Raw genomic sequence first — 19872 nt, 5'->3', positions numbered from 1 at the left:
TTTTAAGACCTACAGTCGAAGTACAGAACCGGAGGAATACCCGATGTGAACATACCACAGTGTGTGAAAATGTACAGGAGCCATATTACTGCACTTCTACAAGTGTGAACCGGGGAAATAGAGAATGCGGAAATCAGTGTTTCCGTGCATGTGTTTTTCCTCACTGTGGGCCATTTTCCCCACAAAGATTTCACCGGGTTTTTGCTGGTAAAATCTGCATGGATACCAAAAATTGATAGTGTGGTTTTCTTGCACTACTTGTAATTCTGAGTCTCAGTGTAACTCCCATCCCTGGCTGAATCAGAATTACCGCCTGACTCACAATGAGGGCACCAGAGAGAAAGAACAGCTCATTGGCAGTGGGGCGCACTTTTGAGATATGACAGCAGTGGTCATCCATGCTACTATATACTTAGCACTGATGAAGCCTTTTTAACTTATTTTGAACCTCAGGAGTCGCTTTTACCTATTACATGTTTAAAAGGCTCATGCAACCCCAAAATCGTAATATGCATGAGGGTGTGGCATATATATCTCCACTCACAAGGTGCCATGTGTGTGTATATGAGAGGTGCGTGCAACCCATAACAAACAGTCTAAGAGAAGCGGTTTATCCACAGAGAAAATATTTGTGCAGTACATTTCTAAAATCTGTCACCAAGAATTCAAAACAATGCATTTGTAAAAGTGATTTTACCTTTTATTTAAAAGTGAATTTAGTACTCTTTCTTCCATGGACATGTTACTCTATGTTTGACAGTGCTTGAAAATTAGAATATACCTTATTATCAAGATACCCAATGCATGTGCAACATTTCTTTACCTTTACTAAGCATGTGTGTCGCTTTTAATGTATAGGTAAAAACATATGATCATCGACTTCATGGCAACAGTGAAAACTATCAATTTGTTGTATTGATCTAAACATTTCTTTTCTATCCATTCCAGGGGTTCGTCTGGATCGAGTGCGCGGAGGCCGTCAGAAGTACAAGCGCAGAATAGATGCAGAAAACAGCCCCTACCTGAATCCGCAGCTAGTGCAGCCGGCCAAAAAACCATGTAAGTATATACCATACTGCAGGTAGTCTTCAGATTATGCATATCACTCCCAGAGAGGACAGGCCACACCTCTTAGCATCACTTGGCATGAGGCACATGGCAATACCTTGTTTTGCACTTGTCCTCTTTTGTGATAAGTGCTCTGTAAACCTAAGGTACAGGAGTGTGAGGGATTCTCAGGGACATTAACACAGCAGAAGGTGATCATAAATGCATTCGTGTATTTGACTCCTAACTTTAAGTGTTACATCTAAAGGATTTACAGATGTTCTGATTCAATGAGTTTAATGTTGCTGATAACGGGTGTCCCTTAGTGGTTAATTTGTATAAAACATAAGTGCCGGGGCTCCCGTCAGGAGGCAGCTTGCACCAGTCTGGTTCTCCAGTTAGCGCTGCCTAAAACAGAACCAACTACTAACCATAATCGTGGGGAGAGGATGTGGTGTAATGGCGATAGCTGCCGACTTCAGAGCTGGGGAACCGCATTTGAGTCTTGGTGTCGGCTCAACATCCTGTGATTCTGGGCAAATCATTTAATCTCCCTGTGCATAAATTAATGTGTCCTTAACTGATGCTCTTGAAAAGTGCTAGTGTTGATGTTTATGAGCTGGTGCTGAGCACCAGAAAACACTGACTCAAATTAAGCACTGGTGTGCCTTATTGTCTTGAGTATTGTAAAACAATGCCAAGCAGGCAACTTGTGATGATTTTGTATGTGAGAGCATACCTTGTATAGCATTCCTGCAAGAATCACTCAACAACAACAAAAGAAAGGGGTGTCAGGTTACAGCGGCGTACAAAATATTTTAAATGGATAGTATCCAATATTAAAGCAAGGCATAAGTCATAATTTTCATGCACCCATCACATATTTCTCTTAGTTTTAATGAAAAATACATAAAAGTCATGTAAAAAAAATATCATTATGGCACACCTCGAATATCAAGCTTGAGCCGTCAGTTCATTTCAGGAAATATTATGGGACATTTTTCATTCTTTGGGATCATGCCATGCTCGCTCCGAAACTATCAGTGTTCGTATATCTGTAAATCCATATTCTCTGGGGATTAAGTAGTAGTGTAGAGGAGGTTGACGTTCTGTTGGGAGTTTGGTAGCTTGGACAACAGCCCCAGCCAATCACTGTCTGCAGTACCATTGACCAAATTTCAAAGCGCTCCACTCAGGTCTGCTTTGAAAGGCAGAGCATTGCTACTGTGTCTGTAGTTCTGGCCTTTGCAAAGTACAGTTAATAAGATCCATGTAGAAGTGAAGGAGAACAGCACAGAAAGTAAAAGAACATCTCCAGGTTCTCGAACAGAGCAGCTCTTCATTCAGCCTGGACTTTTCACTTTTTTTCTTTTACGCTGTCTCCGGGTCTGGTGGCTTATTGGACTAATGGTCTACTGTAAGGGTCTGTGTTCAACCTCATGGTCACAGGTTCAAATCTTGGTGGATCTACTCAGCCTTTCATTCTTCTGAGATCAATAAAATGAGTACCATTGAGTTGGGTAGCAACAAACATCTGTTATTCAGCGCCAAGATACCTTGGGTGAACACGCATTTTATAAATAAACATTATGTAAAGTTGTCACTACCCAGTGTTTACCAGATGGTTCTTTGGCTTCCCTATCACTCCAACCCGGACCACTGCTAGTGGGTGGAGAAGGGCTCCTGCTTGTACCCCACTTACTATGAAACCAAAATATGTATGTTTCTCTTGGGCCACATGCTTTACTCTAGTCTCATAGCCTCTTTCCGCTACAATCATTCTTGAGCCAAAAATCATTCACATTGATCGCAAAATGCACATGTAAGTTGATTCAGTTTCATGCTCTCTGTAAAAGTATCTTTGATGGACTGTCCCAGAGCTTAATTTGAGCCGGTGGTTTCAGGTGCTCGGCACCGGCACTTAATTGTCAATACTGGTGCTTGTGAAAGCCTGCCACAAGGTGGCGCTGTCTGGCTAATTTAATTAATAATTCAAAAAACATAAAAAATGGCTATTACCTGCTGCCCAAGAAATTCTTATAACTTTGGGGACCTGGAATAGTCTGAATTGTCAAACGTGTTAGAGTGTGTTTCCTACTAGTTGTGTTGTTACTATGATTGGCAGAATGGCAGGGGGAATGTGTGGTTCAAGCTGCAGTGGCCTCTTGACGAGAGCCCTGGCACTTTTTTTTTTTTTACAAATTCAACACTGGACTGTCCATATTTAATTCTACCAATCTCTCTTCAAAAACCCCAAGATTACATCTCCCAGAATGCATTGTGTTGTTAAATTTAATTTCAGTTCCGGAAAATGGTGCACATGATGACCGGAAGCCTTAAACCTGAGTCTGAAAAATGTGTTTTAATTTTTGAAAAAGTAATTTCTCCTCCATGAAGCTTACACGCCTCCTGTTGTGTAGGCACTAAAGCTCAGGTGAGGTTTCAGCGTGCATATGAGACCCCTCTCTGGCATTTGACTGCTGGCTGGCAAAGTCCCCTCAAAGTCATTCCGCCCAGCAGGGGTCACTGCTGAAAACCGCAGCTATGAACATATGGGGAGCTGTTGAGCACATAACAGACTTTAAACTGTAAGTGAAAGGGCATTTTCTCTACGTCAATGGAAAAACAGGCCGTTTTACATAAAATTAAAGCTTAAGTGAACATATGGCATGGCTTCCCTGTGCCTTTCCAACAAACATTATGCTGATTATACCTTCAATTGTCCAATCTGGCTTCCGCTTCTCAGCCTGTCTAAGCTGTTCCGCCAGTCAGTAAATGCATTTTGGGCCTGCATTAAGCAGATTTTCTGCATTATAATAAAAACTTTCTGATAATTCTATAAAATGTAATAAACTCTAATGCTTAATTTCATTAGGGGTTTTAATTTGACTGGATTTTGGCAAGGCAGAGATTGCCCTCTTTCATTTTTTTTTTGTTCAGTGTAGTCACTGAGCTGAAATGTTGACAGTGTCGTTTACAGAAAGCTGTTCAAGTGGAGTTTAGTTACCGGCGCCCCAGCCACACTGCAACCACTGATAGTGCTGGGAAAAATTATCTAATCATGTCCTCCCACTGCAGGCCTACATCTCCCCCACCCCAGAGTAATTAGGAGGGTGAAAAAAGTCTTCCCTCATAGGCAAGGGTAAACACATGATCAACACACACTTAACCACACGCACAAAATTCACCAACAGGAGCAGAGGGTCTGTCCCATCCGGGTACCACCCTCTGAGGAGGAATTTGAAAAGAAATGAATGCCAAATACCTCAAATTTTGTACTGCTTTACATGGTTGCGGCACTATCAGAAATCTGGAAGTGCTGTTCCTGAAGATTCATGACGTTGGAAGATAAAGTGCGTGTTCGTTCAAGTGCATAATGCAGGGCTTCAAGTGGGCTGGGTCTCACCAGTGCTGAGCACCAGCAGTTTTTTAAAGGGGGTTCGAAACGGGTCTCTATCGGGCTCTGTTTTGGGCCCTGGTGGTCCGTTTTTTTTCCACACTGCAGTGACAGCAGGCACATCGATGTGCGCTGCTCACACTGCCCACTTCTTACTACTGGTGAAGTTATGGCATGCCAGTCATTTTCTCTCTGGATTTCCCTTCTCTTTTTGAAACTCTGAAGCAGCAACATTGCCGTGGTGTCACCAGGACTTTAAGTTGAAGCTTTATCAATATTATATACAAGCCATGGTTGCTGTTAATGTTTCTTATGCAACTAACAACCATTGACAAAGCCAATGCTGCTGACTTGCAGGTATGATGTAACTTGTTGCATCATATCTGGATGCAATGACGGAAACATCAAAATATAAATCGGGCAGCACACTATGCTAAGCACAGATTTTTAGTTTACATGTTTTAAGCCACGCCCTTACTGCATTGGTCACGCCCCTCAGAGAGACTACCTAGTTTTTTCATCCCACTTAAAGCCCTGGCGTCAAGGCCCCAGTTATCCAGGGCCTTCCACCCAAAATGGGTACTTGGGTGTGGCCTGTGCGCTTGAGCACAATATGGTTTTCCCTGATGAAGGTAAAACCTCAGCTAAATTTTTTGAGTGGGTTTTGAGTTATTCCAGTTCAATGGGAATATTGACGCAAGAAGCTTATATTTTATTTTGGTAATATAATTCTGCATGGCGTTCATGAACTTTGTGCTGCTTTAATGAGGCACAAGCCGGTCTTTTTCTCCATAAAATATGGTGGTCTGGTTCTATTCAGATGGCTGCTGGGAGGTCCGAATTTTCACCAGGTCCACAGCCTTTCCCTACGCCCCTGTGCACCAGTTCACCCCTTGACCAGTGCCTCCCTGCAACGGGGCCTAGAATGTTCTGAAGCAGCACATTAAAAATCAACAAAAAACACCGCCTCCCTTCTACGGCAGCTACGCCTGCCTCTTTCTCAATTATTATCTGCAGCCATGGGACTGATATTTCTATTATCCGACCCATCAGATTGCTTTTAAACACACACTCGTGAGTGCTGGTTTTCAAAGACTGCCAGATAAGCGCCAAGAAACGTCGAAATCGGCTTAAGTGAAGAATTAGCCCCAGAGATTTTATGGAACCCGCGCGCTTGTTTGCGCACCAGAAAAGCACAGCAATGAAAATTGGGTTGTATTGATTGTAATTAGGAAATCATTAAATAAGATGTAGTTTGAGAGAGCGCTCGTGGCTATTCCGTTTCCTTGGTGATGGGGCTCTGGGAGGCCAGAGGGAACCGCAGGGCCGTTTCCCACCACAGTCCATCCTCCTCGGATGGAAGGGGGGCGCGTGAGGCGGACCGGCCCCTTCCCGCGCTTTTGCATGGATCTCTCCCCCTTAGCCCGATGCCAGGCTCTGCCCAGGGGAAGGAAGGGGAGCCGCGCCTGCGCAGTAGGCTTTCCGCGCACCTCCTGCTCTCTTCAATGCGGCCTCACGGTTGTGGCGTTGTCACAATTATTAAAGGGCGAGATCCTGTGAAGCAGGCACAGGAGTGAGCGTCAGTCACGGGTAAAACTGCGAGCAGACAAACAGTTTTTTTAGTGTGTAAAACGCGGCCCTGTGGTAACCGGGATTGCCAGGCTCGCTGGGCCCTCTCTCGCTTCGCGGGCTGAGGAGATCTGACTGTTCCTTCTCTTCCTCGCTTTTTCCGGCACTTCAGCTTTACTTTCGATGTAATGAGACTTCGAAGACGAACGGACTCGTGCTAGGGTTGTTTAGAAGCAGAAACGATATGATATTTAGGTTAAGTGCCATTCACAGTGCCGTCTCCCATTCATTCTTTCCAGTGCGCTACCTCAAGCGCGTTCCTGTGCACGTGACCCTGCACTCTGCTGGCCTGGCTTCACCCCTCCCCAGCCTGGTTACAAAAGCCAGTCAACAAGATTAGGCCAGTCAAGTATATTCCGTACAATTATTATTCCACCACGCTCCCAGGTTTTCGATACAATATAAATAGACTGTGTACAGCCTTTTGTTTCATTTGGAAAATGTCACTCACTAAGAATATTAAAACAAATGTTAATGTTTGAAAGAAGTGGTCAAAATGTCCCAATTCTTTCCAATGATGTGTGTTTCAAGTGTTACATATCCCGCTCACCTTTGTATGAAGAAATACTTATACTCATGTATAAAAACCAGGAAGCATATTAAACAGTCCCTGTTAACTTACCTTCTAAAACATATCCCCTCTGCTCTATCATGTGTGCATCTGTCAGGAATGTTTTGGTGTGTGTTTGTATAGCGCTACATCACTGTATTTTAGCGCTATAGACGTCTACATCATGGAAATAGGGGAATACGCGTATTGAGAAGGAAGAGGTGACAGGAGACCATTTGGAGTCTGAGTTTAACTGGCAGGCAGATAATTGTCAGGCTGGATGAACTTAGCTGTCTTAACATAGCATGTCCACATGCAAAGCACCTGGTCGCCAGTGTGTATCTTGGTGCTGTCAACATCTGATCACCTACTCCATCTATCTATAAAAATAGAATTCAAGGGGTCTGTTTGATATCTATTGACCAGCAAGTTTTTAATATTAATGGTGCTAGACCTAACATGCAAACACAAACATTGCATGAAATATATTGAAACAAAAGAGTACAGACAGAATTTGCACTGCTTTTTCACTAGTTTTGTGCTAGCCTCACTTGATGTATTGCAGAAGGGTACAAGGCTCTTGTGTAATTGCAGTATTGCAAGTGGAATTTTTGTGACCGATTTGTGCACCCAGGCTAACGTCCCATACCATAGACAGGGGGGGGATTGCCGATACACCATAGACGGGCGGTGGATTGCAAGTGCAAACATTGATGGATCCGCATTAACAGCTGCTTGAGTGGGCACTGTCTGAGAAGAGGATAGTACAGTTTCTGATTTTCAAGAGCCACCAGAATCATAGACTACACACAGGGCTAGCAGATTAAGAGATACTCTGGGCACTGCTTTTTCAGCATATTTATGGATTCGCCTTATTTGCCAGAAAATGCACCTGCAACTGCATAATCTGCAGATTTAAAGAAAAAAACAGTTACTAGATCAAATGGATCAAAAGTTACAAAAAAACAGAATAACAAGTGCTGGTGTGCAATGGAAAGCCTTTCGCAAAGTTTGACTGGTCACCTTTCTGTTTTCTCCTGCTGTATTAGGGTGTTAAACTTGTTCTACTGAGGTGAAACATTTTCCCAGACAGTTTAAACGTGTAAAAAAGACAACATAATGAATCAACACTATGCCAAAATGTGCCACATTCTGTCCCATAATTTGACTTTTGTTGCTCCAAAATTTAGTGAACCCTGCCACATAATTTGGTACTCCCCAGTGGCATAATTCCAGAGGCCCTGAGTATACATCACCCCTTCCTCTTGAGAGCTCTCTCTGCTTCCACCAGTGGAAGTGCAGAAAAGACTGTAGTTCTCAGGCCATGATCCAGTGCAGCGGAGTACCACGCTTTGGTATTGGAACAGGCATTGCGTATGTGCACAAACACTACACTTTTTACACTTTCTCAAGGTCAACGTTAAATCACATGCACGTAATGTATGATTGCATTTACCTGTACAGCTCTCCTTAGCACAATTATCGTGAACACCTTTTATCAGTCCCAATTATTCACTGCCCTCATATCAAAGCAGTAAAACATTTGCTTAGTTTTTTTCTCTCCTCTGACATCAGATCAGTGACACACCATGCTCCCTTTATATGTTCGTTTATACAATCCCTGCTGTAGGCCTCTATAGACCAGAGGGAGAGGCGGGATCACGGGAGGGGTTAGCTTCAGATTTGCCAATAATCACGCGGGGATATTTTGCTAACATACATTATCTGAGAAGCAGGACATGAGGGCGGCTTAAGGACCAGTGGAAAGGGAGAAGAGTGGTACTTAAAACAAAATATTTTGTAAAATAACCAACATTTTTAAGAACTTTAAAACAGAGAGCAGAGTGAATGTGTGTGTGTTTTAGTCTGTGTGTGCACATAGTAATCCTAGGTGAAATTTGACAGACACCTCACCATACCATACTGAAAGCACCTGTTATCAACTATTTGCTACATAATACATTGATTAGGGGGGGAGTAACACCCCCTTGAAGCTACGCTCAGACCCCCAATATCTGAGGATGAATTACTATTTCAATTTCGGTTGTCGAAAATTCAAGAAAAGTATTTTTGGGTTCCTTTCCATACTGCTACCAGGCAGAGTTAATTAAAATATTGCCATGAGTGCGCATGTGTGCAATGCTTTCAAATGAACATACACAACTGGGTCATTGAGTGGCAGAAAGCTCCAAAGATGGAACGGCTCCCCGTCTCATATTGGAAGTGGAGTGCACAGCTTCGGGCAGTGTGGGAGAAGGAAGGTGTAGAGGATGGGGAGGGGGCACACAAGGTATTTTTTGGGTATTTTAGTGAAGAGTGAGTGGGGTATATCAACCACAGTGGACCGGAGGGGCAGGACACATGGGGCCTCATTAGGATGGCGGGCGGACTTTGCCCGCCCGCCATCCTTGCGGTAGTAGGGACCGCCCGTCCCGTCTGCAGCATTAGGATGCGCCCGCCACAGTGGCGGGTGCATCCCGCATTCCTACCATTGTGGCGGGCAGTGCACTTAGCACCGCCCGCCACAATGGCAGGAAAGCATGCTGTGCACTTCCATGCACAGCATGGCAGGCACCACGCGGTGCCTGCCGTGCTGTACATGGAACTGCTGGAGGGTACCATAGGTAGCCCTCATGTGCACCCCCACCCCCCCCCCCCAGAGTCCCTGGGGACCCGCAACGGGCCCCCGCAGGGATTCTACGCATGCCCGCCACGGAAAGGCATTCACAATTGCCTATCATAATATGGCTGGCGGTGTCTGATAGACACGGTCACCATATTATTCCTTTTCCGCCCCGGCCGCAAGGCGACCGGGGCGGAAAAGCGGCGGACGGTCTTTCCATCCGCCGAGGTCTCCCCCGCCATACTAATATGGCGGGGGGTGAAACAAATGCGGATTTCGGGCGGATTGCCCCCGCCAGGCTGGCGGTGGCAACCGCCAGCCTGGCGGGGGCAATCCGCCCGACATCATAATGGGCCCCATGGTATCTTAATTTTGGGACTTGGTAGCTGCTAGGCGAGTTCTCCTAAAGATGGTGGGAGAGGGTGTCAGGAAGCCAGAATTTTTGTTATGTTTGGGCAGTTCGTTGGAGGGGAGAGAATACTAGAGGGTGGTAGTACATCAGGAATATTTAAGGGACACTGAGGAACACCAGTTAGTGAATGACTCCCCTATAAATCCTGTACTGCTCTGCTGCTGATTTCAGCTGGAGAAAGGGTTCTAGGGGCATACACAACATCAAAGTGTAGATGACTAGTTGTCAATAATGTGTAGTTCATACAGCTTGGTGTTATACGTGACAACATAGACAAGCCCTTCATGGAAAATAATCTTCTTATTGGTAGCTACCCATCTTTAAATCCATATAATTTTTCACCAAATGTATGGAAAACCGTGTAACAAATGGTGGGTCTTCGGTAATGCAGATACATGAATAGTGACACCTCTATCAGCCTCACCTGAAAACTGACCGCCTTAGGGAGTTTTCTTATGATGATTAATTCAGCTTAAATGCCAGGTGGCACAATGTTGTGGCTTCTGGCCAAGAACCTTCAGCTTTAAGGGCAAGATGCTGCATGTGTATGGTCATGTCGGAGGCAGACATGAAGCTCAGACATCTAGACAGATCTGACAGCGGAGAATAGAGAAGGAAAGACAAAACGGGGTAGTTAGTCACAGTTAATTAGCCAGTTTTCTGCTAGAATATCGGAGAAATCCTTACAACAGTATGGCGTTAAAACTAATATATGAAGCAGCTATATGCACAATGATGTATTCATGCTTGGCCCTTTGAATTCTTAATTTGAATGTGATAAAGCAACTTTAATTCATGTTTACACAAATGATTAGCCAGTATAACATGACTTTGACACCTCATTTCCTTCGGCCCCAATTATCATCCATGAACTTTGGCAAATAGGAAGATACTACTATTGATCCTGCAGTGCTGTGGTCTATTCTTTCAGATAACAAGATTGTCTCACACTTGCTGGTGGCCGAACCAGAGAAGATCTATGCCATGCCTGACCCGACGGTCCCCGACAGTGACATCAAAGCCCTCACCACGCTTTGTGACCTGGCCGACAGGGAGCTGGTGGTGATCATCGGCTGGGCCAAGCATATTCCAGGTATGGAAAATATTTTCTGTCTTTGTGAAGAAGTATTTCTTCTTGTTTTAACATCATTAGCAGGAAAATCAGAAATGTACCATGCTGCCTGAAGGTTTCCTTTAAAAGGTTTACATATTCAAGTTTTGTGTCCACACCTACTACTGACAATTTGCTTGTTCGTAAAAGTCCATTGCTTAGTTTCTTTGATTGTATGGGTTCAACACTGTAGTAACATTGATGACGCCGGAAATAAGTGAGATATTGTTGACTTTGCATCCGGAGAGAATAGTAGAGGTTTGCGAACATCGTCATGCCTATCTGCAATATTTTATTCAAGTGCGAACAAATTTACTACGCATTGGAATTAATTGGCTTATTCAATGTATCTGTTTTTCTTTGGTCTGTCGCGTCTTCTCAGTGTTCTCTCCCTCAGAGAGACACCCACAGCACCAATGGGAGTCTTTCAATAAAACTGTTGATATTACAGATGGAGAAAATTAGAGAAAGATTCTCACCCATTCCATTTACAAGTCACATTTGCCTTCTGTTTGAGGAGAGAAATACCATTCCCTTTTTGCAATAAATCTTACTATAGATTCCAAAGAATTAATTGTTGATGTATGTTGTATCAAAATTATTTGTTTAGGGTCTTTCTTGGTCTTTTTATTTATTGGAACTTGTATTTTTAAAATATTTCACAACTTATAATATTGCCCTGGCCTGAATATAGAGGGATACTGCACTCAATTCTCTTTGTTCATATACTGTTCCATTATTCATCTCACCTTTAATAGGTATTGTAATTAGTACTACATTGCTCCCACCACCTCTACAACTACTGCTTTTATATCAGCTACTGCTTATGCCACTACTCATAACAATAATGATAATAATAACAATAACAGCAAAAAGAACAGTAAAACCAATACTCGGACAATGAGAACCGACCAAGAGTGGGTCATTGTTTTACGACCCTTGAGTAAACCCCTTTTTGTGCAGGGGTCGGAATTACAAGTTTGGTTGTATTTAATGCATCTGATAGTTATTGGATGCGTAAGTCCCTCAACCTTTATTACATTTCAGCAGGTCAAACTGCCAAAATTTAACAGTGGAAATGTATACAGTATTTACGATATCATGCAGACTTTTCTGTGTTAAACACCAAAATCTCCATGATATTCTCCCAAAACTCGTACTAGTACTATTTATCACTCCTGATAAAAACATCACGGGGTATCGTTATTTATGAGGTGCGATAAATAGTACCTTATTAACGACCCACTCGTAATTAGGGTCTAAGTGATCTGGATTATTCTTTTTTGACCAGTGCTAAGTCATAGCTGATAGATCTAGCTTAATTGTTTTGCACAGGATGTAACACTCTTCAATTATGTTCACCCTGTGTAGACTGTGCATGTAGAATTTAGAAAGAAGCCAAACACAGCCCCTTCCCTCTTCCCTTCTATAGCAATGTGCCGGGAAGCTGATTATGGAGACGAGTCCCTGTGTTGAGAGTGTTTGATTGGATAAAACCTACCACTCCTACTAATTGTATTCTGTGGGAACAGGCGTGGTCTCAGGGCTACTTTTCTTACTGTAACCATTCTGAACAGGCACTATTTCTGGCACGTTATTTTCTTTTAGGACCATCTTTAAATGCATAATGTTATCAGCATGTATGAGCTTGTAAATCATGGTTGAACAGGAAATATTTGTTACTTCGCAGCAGTCAATGTTGCACAGATCCACATCTCAGGTTCCAACTTATTTCTGAAGGCCTACGGTTTCTCTTGCAGAGAACCACTAGTTTTAGTAAATGAAATAAAGATAATTTTTTACAGAACTGAACATTATTTAGAATGCAATCTTTTATTGGGCCTTTCCCAAAATGGCTAACCCAGGATGAACTCAGAGGTCTCTAGCTGTCTGAATAGCAAGACAAGCAACACTAGACCATTTCATGCTTCTTGGGCTTCCTCGGTGAGCTGTATAGGGAGCTAGCTAAGGGTACCAGTCCTGGCTGTGGTGTTGCTGCTTAAGGTAACCCACTGAGTGATTGCAAATTGATACAGAGAACACCTCAAATGTTCTGGAAAGCTTCTTTGTGTTGTTGGTTTCACCATGATTGTAGCTCTGTAAATCCTTTTGGGAGTTAAAATAAAGGTCATAATTTCAAACATTGTATTTATTTCAACTGGTTTGCCTGTGATAAGAGCATGATATGATGGGTGTTTTGTTGCTCAGAACTCTTGTTTGGTAGCTTTCTTAGATGGTCTAGAGAGAATATTCTCCATTCCTGATAGATGCCATTATTGTACCTTTTTCCTTGAAAGGGTACAGAATCATACTAAAGAGCAGCAGAAGGACTTAGATTAGCAATAAAAGTGGGAAATAGCCACACAGGTCAGATCACGCAGTATAAAATTGGGGCAGGAGGCGGGTAGATGCGAATTGTCACATGGCATAACATAACTCATCCAAAAAGTGTCTGATGTGCTCAGCATTGTTTTCCTCTACTTTGCTCAGTGAATATTGTTGCTGCTTCTCAATTCCCTCCACACATACTGAACTAGACTGTGATTAAATGTTTATTCTGAGGGACAAAACTACTAGCAACGTTATTCATTTTTCTTTAGGTATCAGTTTCCTCCAAGATGAGATCTCATGAAACATGGCACACTTTGTTTATATATTTTTATAGCATCGGACAGGAGGTGTATGGAATATACATTTCAGATTATCCAATATAGTTACCGGTCTAGATGTAGGACAACCATGACTATCTTTTTCTTGCAAAGTTTTCTTATTTGATATAGTGATAAAACATTGTAAACGTATCAGCAGAGAAAATAACAGTGAGGCTTTTTATTAAGCAACTGAGCGCTGTCAAGGAAACAGGTGCTCACCCTCAGCCCCATGCCTGAACCCCCATAGGAAATACCCTCATATTTCAAAACATGGGAGTGGAACCTAGATCAGATTCAAACTCACTAACAAACTACTACATGTACTTTGCAGGGGAGCCCCCTCAAGGTTTGTTATGCCACTGGGTAGTAGTGTTGCTATATAATACTTCAGCAGTGACTTGTGGTGCATTTTTACTATTTACATTCATGCACATTCCTACTTTTATTTTTAGAATCTGTCTTTTTCTCAGGTTAAATAATCAGTTACAATTAAATTATGTGTTTGTGAAGCCACTGTACCCTCTGCATAGTTTCAAATGTGTCACATTTTCCACATAATCCAGCATCTGACCCAGGATTCGCAGGTTTCACCCAAACAGATCGAAAATTGCTCAACAAAAAGCTTCATACATGGTTCCATGCAGTAAGAAACCGTTTTGGAAAGGTTAACTGGTAACCTTTGAGTTGCCGACTGCTGTATTTAAGCATTGCATGAGGTGCAAAATTGTCTAGGCAATTTAATTGGCAAAATAAAAAAAGTAGCAGAGATACAGATTGTGCTGCATTGTGCAGCCTAATTTGCTTTTCTTGCAGCATAAGTGGTCAACCCTGCCACATAATGTGGCCCTCCAATGCCGCGTAATTTCACTGGCCCTATATGTAATGTGACCGGATTCTCAAAATTGGCAATATGCCAACATGGCCAGTTGATAAAATAGCTCAATAATTGATAACATGTCTCAATAATTCTGTGAAACACTCACTAAAGATGCCTCGGGAGCCACCTGAGTCCTTCTAATCTACGTACCTCAGTGAATGTGAGCATTCGGTCTTCACACAACCAAGGGTCTTTCAACGCGCCTTTTGAATCGTGAACAATGTGTTTCTGGTCCAGTTCACTTCTTTTCTGTCTCCTTAAACTAGTTTGTCTTTATGCTTTGAATGCTACAGTAGTTTCTTTAATCAAATTGATGGAAATCCCTTTCCCTGCCCCAACTGAAATCAATTTATTGGTCATGATACGCCAGCCATGTTGCTAACAGTCGTAACGAACTGTCAGGCGATATGGGAGTGAGGCTAATTTGAAGTCATTAGGTGTGCAGAGTTCAGGCAACAATTTGTTACAGTGGTTAGCAGCACAGCTGACATTTCTGAATGGCTTTGTTCAGAGCAGTTCTGGATGAGACCAGGCAAATTGTAAACTAATTTAAACATCACTCTGTGTTATCCTGGCTGCTTTGCCTTACACCGCTTGCTAATAAAGCGCCCCAGATTAATTCGCAGCTAGTTATAGCGGAGTGGGAGAGTCATCTTCTGCTGAGACATCAAGCGTAGAGTACAAGCAGCGCACACACTTTGTGTAGCAGACAATGTTATCAGTTGTTAGGTACATTTGTTTGTGTTACTGTGATTCTTAGGCAAGCACATCCATTCATGGAGATGTTTGTATTGATGTTGTGCAACTTCCTGTTTTATGTTACAGGCTGGGGAGTTCCAGCCCTGGGAAACTTTTATCGCTAGTAGAGACTCTAACCCTTCATACTAAAACCTCCATAGAATTTGATAACATCTATACCAGAAATTCTTTGTATATCAGATCTCAACAATATATATTTGCGGATTACAGAGGCAGAATTTTTTCACTGTGTTGTTTGCTGTGTTCAATACACATACATAGTGGGTTCAAGGCAATTTATTCATATCACTTGTGCAATTGTTGTTTTGTGGGTATTGTATTGTGTCCTCGTGAAATTATTACTGTATATATGATGGTCTGATAATGCAATCTTGTAAGTATGCGGACATCTAGAAAAAAATTATCATGTGACCCCTATTGGTATTAAGGAAGCATATTAAAATAATGCAGCCTTGGCCCTCACTCTAACACACATCCATAGACACTTACAGACACACACAAACACACACAGCGGTATAATAATATACAAATGTTCACTTAGCATAACTTTAAAAAATGATGAACTGTGCAGTATTTGTTGCACTCTACAGATTTACCCATCCTGTTGCATCACGTATTTCTGGTGATACCCAAGATATTGCTTAAATGCATACACCGTGGAATTGCGGTTGTCATCCATGTTCCCTAACCAAATAAACTAACCATTGCCATTCAATTTGGTCGAGCTCAGAGTTTACCTTAATCTTTATCCCCATCCACCACAACATTAACTTAAACATCCCTATCCCAAATGAAGAAGTGTTGGTGACACTGCAGCCTGCCTGCCCATTAACTGCGACAACCCAGACTCTTGCCTTGAGCATGAGCAATATTAAATAGGTACCAGCAGATCTCTTATTTTCTTTGAACTTCCTCTCACAAAAGCAGAGCTCCATAAGGCAACATATAACATGGGTCAACTCAATGTTCTTTGAGGATTGCTGGGCTAAAAATGTTGGTAGTTGCCGGAGACAGAGCAGCAGTAGGCACAAATCTTCTTATGCAACCTATCCCACAAAATAGTCACCGAACAATCAGCTGTGGTGGATACCTCTAAGAGGCAGGCCTTGTTCAACACCCCAGCAGCCCATGGTTAAGACATGGCGATGTTCTCACTTCCTGGCCCCCTTGAAACTCAAGATCTGCTGGGGCTACATAAACTGGACTACAGCCTTTTTCAAATGATCACATGGGCCACGTGGAAGATGTAGGGACCATAGTTTATCTCTGTTCCTCCAGGGATCCTCTGGTGTAAGGAATGAACGCTTGTTGTTGCAGCAAGACCATCTTCAAAAGAGGACATTTCCTCATTTCTACAGGGTGTTGACCATGCAAATGTAAGACTCCTCACTGCCAGTGCTCCTGTTAATGTCACTGAAACATGCACACAGTGAGACATGCAGAATATGCAACACCCAGTTACAGCGCATCCATTGTATGTTTACATGCAATTTTAAAGGATTTGTTGTATTGTTCGTTAATGTTTGTTTTACAAGCCTATAGATTTCTTCATTTAATTGAACAATCTGACATTTGCTTGTTCGTAAAAGTCCATTGCTTAGTTTCTTCGATTGTATGGGTTCAACAGAGTAGTATCATTGATGACAGAATAAGTGATAAATGGCAAGAGATATGGTTGACTTTACATCCAGAGAAAATAGTAGAGGTTTGCGAACATCGTCATGCCTATCTACAATATTTTATTCAAGTGAGAACAAATTTACTATGCATTGGAATTAACTGGATTTTTCAGTGTATCTGTTTTTTTTTGGTCTGTCGCGTCTTCTCAGGGTTCTGAGATGGCCTTTGTCATGCCTATGATCGCAATTCTCTCCCCATTCCTTTACACCTGTCTCTCTTTTCTTTCTTACTTCTCTCTCTATATCACTTTGACACGCTTTCCTTGTCCCCCATCCTAAATGTCCAATACTATCAATTGTACTTTTTTTTATCTCTATAACCTGATGCCTATCCCATTAAGAAGGAGTCACACCATAATTACGTGATTCAGACACATATCAAGATGAGTCACACATAAACAGCTTTATTCCAACCTGTAGATTTTGGCACCGTGCCAGATCTACTAATGTAGTGTTAGTGCAATCTGACTTTACCTAAAATCCTACTGACAAGTAAAAGCAGGTATAGTAAACAAGGGGTCAAGCGGAATATCACCTGTTATTCTCACACGTAACATGTGTGCTTTACCTACAGCCTACATCTTATGCCTGTGACTCCTGTGCTGTAGCTTACGCATAGGAACTTGTACTGGAAGTGAACTTCCAGTACAAATCAGAGGCTAGACCCTGCTGGCTTGCCTTTGCACAAGAATGTAAGGCTAAGCATCATGTTGAACAGCTGATTTAATGTAAGTGCCAAGAAAGATTTAATCAGCAGGCGACTCTCACTAAATTTGATTCTGCGTAACTTTCTGCCCTTCGTGCCATGAAGTGCTGCAATTTTTCATCCAGCCCTCCATTGCATAGAGTTCAGTAAATCTATGTTGCTAATCAAGTCGCTATTTGAAGTTGGTTTAGTCTTCACCATTGCAAGCTCTGAGCACAGTTGCAAGATGAATTTGAAACAAGCGCCTTTAGATACATTAAGCAAGCGATACATTCACAAACTTTCCCAGATGGAGAAATGGAGGCGCATCTACCGCTGCCCAGTGATGTTCCTTCATCACGGCTGGTACCAGATGTTGTATTCTTCTAACTTACAGTCCACCTGCTTAAACCACTTCAAGGTACACAGACAATGGGCGGGAGATTTTGAGACTGAAATATGCAAGCATAACTTTGAGGGAACTTTCTAAAGCCAGGGCTAACTCACAGGAATGAGCTCTCTGTAGCCACATGACAGCACAGTCACGCGGTACTGAGTGTAGGCGTTGCTGAGCAGCGGCAGTGATTGGCTTCAACTGGTGCTGCCTGGCTGTGACCAGCAGGTGCAACCCTTGATCCTGCGAGAACAGGGTTAGGGAGCAGCAGCAAAAGACCTGAATGGTAAGCAGTCATCTAACAAAAGCTAGTGTGCAGCTGAACTGAACCTGTGCTTGTAAAAACAGGCATCATTCTTTGGCCAGCCATGGCCAGCATGATATGCACAGATTGACTGCAGGTTCTTGTTGTGCATTTGTGCACTGAGTCTTATGTTACTACACCAAATTTTCTGGGCATGGGGCTTAAGAGATAAAACATCCTGGTTCCACACTAGCCAAAGGGAAGTGTTTCCCTTAAGATATAGTACTCAACATAGTCAAGATTGGGCACAGTTTATTTTAGTCAAAAGAAGCAATGTTGTAGAGCAATGCCTTCCACAAAAGAAAAGGTAAGCAAAAAAGAATAGCTAGGAAACTGTCTGAAAACAGAATTAGCCCCTTTACAAAAATAAATCAAACAAACAGAAATGGTGTTATTATGAAACATGACCAGGTCTTATCAGAAGAGGGAGCGATGGCGGAATCAGTGGCAAATGCTTGACTTTTGCGCTGGGAACGTGAGGGCACGTGAACAGAAGATTGTGGCCTAATAGCCCTTTTTGAGAATGACAGCACCCCGCCATTACCATCCTTTTATAGCCTCAGAAATTGCTCATGCCTCACTTTTCTGGTTCCTATCTGCCAGAGCCTTTTTTTATTTCTCTTTCAATTCCGTCCGCGCTCGGATAAGCGCATTGCTAACACAGTATGATTGAGCTGTAAAAGGGGACGCTGTCGCCTCTAATCTCTTTTATGTAGATATGGAGGCACTTCCACACTCCACTTCACTCCGTTCCCCCCAGCGCAGGCCTTCTGCGGCGGCCCGGTCTGCAGGAGCGATGGAGGCCGCCGAGCCGGGTTTCACAGGGGGTGATAAGACGATTATCAACCCAGCCGCCAGACCTCTTGTTGTTCTTTGTGTCAGATTAAAAATATTCCTCTGGAACTTAGTTAGTGAAAAAAATTCTGAAGGTGCTTAATCAGGCGTCTTGGCCGCTGGAGCGGGAGAAGGCGGTAACCTATATTGGCGGAACTACATGAACATGTCTACAGAGGGAGTCCAGGTTATCCATTGGCTCTTACCATGGAAAATGATGACTAAGAATATTGAAATGTAAATTAGCATTTTTGATTGTCTATTTTTTTGTGGGGGGGGGTCCATTTAACCCCTTCGACGCTGATGACGAGCTGGGCTCGTCATGAGGTAGCCTCCTCGCACGCTCATGACGAGCCCAGCTCGTCACGTAACATGCGATTTAAAAAAACTCAGCGTACGGGCGGAATTCCGCCCGCACGCATGCGGTTAAGCAGCAGGTTGCAACTTAAAATATGGCCATTTTTGTCCCTGTACATTTTTAAGGCTTTAAGGCTCTTCTTTTCCTAAGGAAGGCTTGTCAGTGGCTTCATGACAATGTCTGAATCAGTTCAGCAACATCCCTCTAATGCAAGTGTCTCATTGACATTCAGCAAAAATGTGCGCTCTCCTCCTGTTCTAAATGGAGACCGGAAACATTAGGCTCTTAAAATATGTACCTAACAAGCTGAGAGAGGAACAAAATGTTCTCTAAAAAAATATGGATGCAGACAAAAATGCCCTCTAGACCACTGAAATTAACGTGTAATGGAAAGACATTGGTAGAAGGCATTAAATCATCTTCATCGATCAAGAAGAAGCCATTTCCATGCGCTCCTCAGCCTTGTGTGTCTAGTGATATATAAAACCCTAGCCAAGCATTACAAAACCACAAAGGCTCACCAGGGGGCCACAGGGGGAGCTTTTGCCTATTTTTTAATTCA

At 42.8% G+C, this 19872-nt stretch overlaps 1 protein-coding gene across 3 annotated transcripts in view; it reads left to right on the top strand.

Annotated features, from left to right (window-relative positions):
* The window catches only part of ESRRG (estrogen related receptor gamma), a 702537-nt gene that overhangs the window by 623560 nt on the left and 59105 nt on the right, over positions 1–19872 (top strand). For all 3 annotated transcript variants that reach the window (XM_078649784.1, XM_078649785.1, XM_078649786.1), the window contains 2 exons: positions 949–1059; positions 10590–10751. In XM_078649784.1, coding sequence (XP_078505910.1) covers positions 949–1059; positions 10590–10751 — 273 coding nt within the window. The remainder of the gene's footprint in view (positions 1–948; positions 1060–10589; positions 10752–19872) is intronic.

This window comes from Lissotriton helveticus, chromosome 6 (genome assembly GCF_964261635.1).
Source record: "Lissotriton helveticus chromosome 6, aLisHel1.1, whole genome shotgun sequence".
Taxonomy (NCBI): Eukaryota; Metazoa; Chordata; class Amphibia; order Caudata; family Salamandridae; genus Lissotriton; species Lissotriton helveticus.
Note: the sequence above shows the minus strand (reverse complement) of the source record. Positions and strands in the feature narration are given on the sequence as shown.